The 6,071-nt window shown below is 39.0% G+C and overlaps 1 protein-coding gene across 1 annotated transcript; it reads left to right on the forward strand.

Moving 5' to 3' along the window:
• The first annotated feature begins 599 nt into the window (after window positions 1-599).
• LOC133482700 (uncharacterized) lies at window positions 600-5,468 on the forward strand. Its single transcript, XM_061783117.1, has 5 exons — window positions 600-1,369; window positions 1,979-2,060; window positions 2,686-3,360; window positions 3,435-4,364; window positions 5,011-5,468. Exons 4-5 carry the CDS (start codon window positions 3,452-3,454, stop codon window positions 5,202-5,204), a joined length of 1,107 nt encoding a protein of 368 aa, XP_061639101.1. The 5' UTR covers window positions 600-1,369; window positions 1,979-2,060; window positions 2,686-3,360; window positions 3,435-3,451; the 3' UTR covers window positions 5,205-5,468.
• The last annotated feature ends 603 nt before the right edge of the window (window positions 5,469-6,071 follow it).

Here is a 6,071-nt window from a genome sequence, read left to right on the forward strand (position 1 = left end):
CACATTCACATTCACACCTATGGGCAATTTAGAGTCTTCAATTAACCTACCCTGCATGTTTTTGGGATGTGGGAGGAAACCGGATTACCCGGAGAAAACCAACGCAGGCACGGGGAGAACATGCAAACTCCACACAGGCGGGGCCGGGATTTGAACCCAGGTCCTCAGAACTGTGAGGCAGATGTGCTAACCAGTTGTACACCGTGCCGCCTACAGCAGCAATATGTACAGTATAAATAACAGCAGTAGGCTGTGCATTTGGTACCTTAGCCTTCAGTGGGGATTTTAACGACTTAATCCACCAACTAAAACACCTGAACATTATTTAGGGTTAATCAGAGGCACTTTAGCTAGACTTGAAATTGTAGCAGGCTGCTCTCCCATTTAACCTGAGTTTGAATATGATTGGTTCATTCTGAACACAGCCACATCCACAGTTATAAGGGTGCAACCACTTATCTCAGTTGTTTACATTTACCCCCCCAAGATGAGTTTTATAGCTAGGCCACATTAATGGTGAAAAAAGCTTTTAATTTATTTATCGTGGTCTCATTTTCTTATTTCACAAAAAACAGGTATTTGTACGGAGCCCCCCTGGTGCCAAGGTATGAGAAAAATTCAATTCATTGATAATCTGTTCCCTCCGTTTAGTAATCCGTACCCTCAATTTAGTAAACTGTACCCTCAGTTTAGTAAACTGTACCCTCAGTTTAGTAATCCGTACCCTCAATTTAGTAAACTGTACCCTCAGTTTAGTAATCTGTACCCTCAGTTTAGTAATCCGTACCCTCAGTTTAGTAAACTGTACCCTCAGTTTAGTAATCCGTACCCTCAGTTTAGTAATCCGTACCCTCAGTTTAGTAAACTGTACCCTCAGTTTAGTAATCCGTACCCTCAGTTTAGTAAACTGTACCCTCAGTTTAGTAATCCGTACCCTCAGTTTAACAAATGTCTGGGGCTCCGTATACCTACGTATATCTGTCAAGTGAAGTAAGTTCTCTTTGGATGTTATATTCTTACTGGTGTGAATTCTGTGAATAAATTGTCATGTCGTGATATATCCTACATCCCATTTTTTCAACTGAAAGGCAATATTGCTGTAGTTCGAGGGGGTTGATCATTATATAGCAGTACTAGCAGGACCGGCTACAATTAGCCTGCGTGTTTCCTTTCACTTTCCGTGCTTTTAAGCATTCGCTTGCTGCAATCACGCTATCATGATAACCTTCTTATCACCGATATGTTGACGTAAGTGTAGTTTCTTTTCTGGCACATAGCGGCCACCAAAGGGGTCCTAGTTGAGTTGAGTTCTCGCCGCAGAAGTGGAAGTTCGCAGACAGACAAATGCGTCTGTGATGGATCAAGCAATGTAAGTATCTTGTCTGCAGTTATTCACCTTTTTGTTTCATGATAACGATTTGTTGGGGCTACTTACTGCCGTACTGAGCTACTGGGTTCTGCTAAGGTGCTCCAGTATATGCTAAAACATATGGCTAATACACACCCAGAGAATCACATTCAAATTCAAACATTCATTTGATTGATTGAGGAATGTTGTCCGCGTTACATGCCCCTTTTACAAATTAGCAGAATCATATTGCCAAGTTCAAGTACTTTTCATCTTGTTGTGTCTTCAAAGTTTGCCATGGTTATTCAATGAAGTGTAGTGTCCTCTGGTTGTCAAGTGTAAGCCATTTCATTCTAATCAATTGCAGGTAGGCTGTGGTCTGATGATAATGATCATGATGATTATGCCAATACCCATAAAATATGTGTGGTCATTTACTGAATTTATAGAAAAGACACAAAGTTACATGAATTGTGAAACCAATGCTATGTGTGATAGACTAAACTGCAAACTATACTACAAAAATGGAATGCAGAGATTGAACTCCAGACGTGCTAATATACACACAGGGCAGATTCACTCATTTTGCACATTGTTGAGTTTGACAGGAACCTTATTTTTGTTTCACAGGATGGATTCAAATTTTCGAAAATTCCTTCAAGAGCAAAGAAGGTTAGATGATAATGTCATTGCCACCTTTATTGAAGAGAAGGTATGTACCCCCTTGTAAACATTTGTCATTTCATCGAGATGTATCTTCAAGGCAATGTTTTTGCTTCATATACGTGTAGTGTGAAATGGTTGATTTTTTGGGGGAGTTTGTAAATGTGCAATGTCAGTCTCAGTAATCAGGGTTTATGTGGCGAAGTGAATTTGCACACAAATTATTTTTGGCAGGTGGTGAGTCTAGTACACAGTGTAAATCAAGAAGTACATAAACTATTTTACATTAAAGAAATAGCCTAACTCTAGTAATTGAGTGCATGCACCAATGACCTCGTTTGTGAATATCTCTGTAATCAATGTGTGTGGCAAGGCAGTCATGTGAACTACAATGTACATTAGGTATGGGTTATATACAGTGTGCTATGAGGCAATGCAATCTTGAAATGTGAACAGTGGGAAATGTTGATCAGCTGTTTCGTACAGTAGTTTCTGGCAGCTCGATCAGAAAAAAGAGCTCTGTTATTGTCAATCATTTATCTACCTGGCTTTAACAAACATGTTTTACTCTCTAGGCTTTTAACTCATTATGTTTCAGAATTATTGATGATCATGCTATTTAAGTATTGCTACAGCTTCTTGTTGGATTACAAATGTTCTTCTTTATTCCTCAGATTGATTGCTACGCTGTCCATGCAATGACAAATCAGCAGCTGACAGAATATGTTCCCAAAATTGGAGACCGAATTGCAATACGTCAGTACTGCAGAAGAGAAGTGGTTGTGTTTGAAGGAACCAACACAACCATATCCAAAGCAACTGAATCTTTGATTTCAAAAATTAAACAAAAGCGGGGATCCAACAATGGCCTTACAGATGAGCGTGTGAAAAAACTTTCTGGCAATTCTAATGCCTCAAAAGAACAACGCAATTATCAAATGGGCCAATTTGAAGAGTATCATGGCAGATTTGTGCAGGTGAGACAGAGAAGAGGGGGAGGCACAAGACATTTAAAGGCCCCAAAGAATACAACAATGTCAGAATTAATAGAAATAGGCAAAACACTATTTTTTCCAGATGGAAAATCAAAACTAGGCGGGGAAAGTGATTTCGAATTTACAATGCGAGACTTCACCGAAGAAATGCTTGAGCCACAAACAACTTTAGGTGAGCAGTATGAAAAGCGAAAGGTGAAAACATTACGACTTTATTTGTCATGCAAAAAGGTATCTTCTAATAATGACCATGGAAATGTTCTTCATGAACCACATGACACCTGTTCTGAGAGTTTGACTGCGTTGGAGGGAACAGCTAATGTGCTTACCTTGGACAGCGAAATTGTGGGAGCGGTAGGTGGACTCTTAACAGAGAACGAAATTGGTGATGAAGAAGTTATCATTGTTGACACGGATGCTGTCTTCAGACATACCTTTGCTGATTATGCCACTTATGATGTTGATGACCCCCTCGACGACACCGGAGCTCTTAGAAGTGGAAAATTCACCTCCAACCCAAGAATCTCATCCACTTAAAGTAACAAAGCTTAAGATGCACAGGGGAAATGTTTTCACTGAGTTGAATATGGCCTTTCAAAATGGCAGTGTATCTGTTGATGAACTGCTGGTGGAGATCGAAATGGTCCAACCCAATGGTTCAATGGAAAAAGGAGAAGACAATGGTGGTTTGTTACGCGATGCATTAAGTGAGTACTGGGAGACATTCTTCACTAAATGCACCCATGGAGGCACAATGAAGATACCGATGACACGACATGACATGAAAGACGAATGGGTTAACATAGCTAAAGTCATGGTCCTGGGATACAACACGGTTCAGTATTTTCCCATAGCATTGGCCAAGCCCTTTATTTTGTATTGTCTCGGCCTTGAACTGATGGAGAAGGACCTGCTTTTGGCATTTTTAGACACAATTCCCTCTGAAGAAAAGGAAGTGGCTGAACAAGCAATGAATGATTTTCTGTCTGTCGCTGGATCTGAGGAGTGGATAGATTTCCTTGACACTCATGAGGTTAAAGTTGTTGTCAATAAGGGGAATGTGAAGAAAACTTTGATTGAGGTGGCACATAAAGAACTTTTTCAATTCAACATAAAGAACGTTCAAGATCCTGCATATATTGCAGAGTGTTGCTCCAGTGTACTGAAGGAACTAAAATTACCACTAGGAGGACTGGATGAAGTATATGCTGGCCTTACCCCGACACCAAGAAGAGTAATCAACATGTTACAGCATGAAAGCCTCAACATGAAGGAAATGCAGAGTTTTGAATATCTGAAAAAATTCATCAGGAGTTGCAATGAACGTCAGCTGAGGAAACTTCTTCGTTTTTGTACAGGTAATATTTTCATCTTTTCAATTCATTATAGTTCTGTAATTTGTTTTGACTCATTAAATATATTTAATATTGTTGACCTGAATTACCAAGGAGGATAATGTTTTCGCTGGCATTTGTCAGTTGGTCTGTATGCAAATCACCTCAAAGTACAACATGGATTCGTCTTAAATTTTCAGACAAAGTGGGTATTATGATGAGGAACAAGTGATTATATTTGTGTATGTATCCAGATATTTATGCTTCAAGTGTCAACTTTTTTCTGAAAATGCCTGATTCCTCAAGTTGTACTCTTGGTGTGATGGACACACGACATCTACTGGCCAGTGAGGATACTGTGTCAAACTGATCAGGAAAACTGATATTTAATATGAATTAATATTTAATTTGCCTCTATAGTGGCAAAAGTAATATATTAGTTTATATGTGCCAATAGTTGACTTTGGAAGTCTTAAAATGGCATGTTAAAGGCCCTTTAAAAACTTTGTTTTAGTGTGGATCTATGCACATATAGTCAATTGATGGATACAGAACTAGCAAAATCAACAATGAGAGAGCATGAATTGAAAGTGACAGCCACATGGGTTCTCGAGTGTGGAGTGTTTGGTGTATGTGGTGTGGAACTAATATCTTTTTTTTTTGTCCAAAGGTGCAGATCTTTTAGTTGCTCAGAAGATCTATGTGCGATTCTTCGAGCCAGAGAACACATTTACAAGGAGACCAATGTCACATACGTGTGGCTGTGTTCTGGAGTTGCCCAACAACTATGGGTCCTACCCTGAGTTGGCAGAGGAGTTTGATAGTATACTTAATGCAAACATGTGGGTGATGGACATAATTTAGTTTTCATTGTAACACAACATCTTTGTTCCCCTATCTATCTGAAGGATAGCAAGTTAAGCCAGCTGTTCTTTTAGCTGTATTTTAATTTAAATAGTTAAAAACCTGTTGCATTTGATGGACAGTTTGGTAGCTACCTTGTCCAGAATGTGTTTTGGGGTCTTTTATAATGTACTGTGGAATGATCAGATTATTATTTTTGGCTGATTATGCACTTTTATGTGGTACATTGTTATATACACTTGCGCTGAAAGTTGGGTCAAACACCTCTATTCATACCAGCCAGAGTGTCTACTTGTTTACACTGAGTTGAGATTGTTTACATTACATTTGCACATTGTTTTTGACAAAAGAAGCACTTTTGGTGTGGTTACACACAACTTTAACTGGTATTGTCATGCAAGTTTTAAGTACTTTTTTTCCCCTCCTTTTATAAAACCGTTCTACTGCTCTTACTGCAAGTTGTACTATGCATATTTTCATAAAGCAGGTTTCAGGGTAATACTGTTTATTGCACTACCATGGTGCCTTGTTATACACTGATTGTATAAAAATAAAGTCCGCAAATGTTCCAATCTGAAAAATGTTTCTGTGTGGAGACAGCCAAATTCACTCAGTTCACACAGACTATGTAGATATTGTCTACAGTCTACAGCTTTAAGGTCGTCACCTTGTTATGGCCTGATTTGCCAACGTGCATTAGCGTAAATTTGATCGCCTCGTTTCATTGGTCATTGCGCCATCCTCCCAGAAATGTGCAGTATACTGAGGATAACCTAAGGATCAAAATACAGTTCGTACTCAAGCTGGTTTAGCTACCTGAACCAGTAGAAGACAGTTGGTTTTATTCTTTAAACTTATTTTAATTAC

Source organism: Phyllopteryx taeniolatus, chromosome 1 (genome assembly GCF_024500385.1).
Source record: "Phyllopteryx taeniolatus isolate TA_2022b chromosome 1, UOR_Ptae_1.2, whole genome shotgun sequence".
Classification (NCBI taxonomy): Eukaryota; Metazoa; Chordata; class Actinopteri; order Syngnathiformes; family Syngnathidae; genus Phyllopteryx; species Phyllopteryx taeniolatus.

Bases quoted from the DNA above. Each gene is read 5' to 3' on its own strand.
- LOC133482700 (XM_061783117.1), top strand. From the start codon at position 3,452: ATGCCACTTATGATGTTGATGACCCCCTCGACGACACCGGAGCTCTTA. The intron at 4,365-5,010 runs GTAATATTTTCA...TTTTGTCCAAAG, and splicing joins ACTTCTTCGTTTTTGTACAG to GTGCAGATCTTTTAGTTGCT.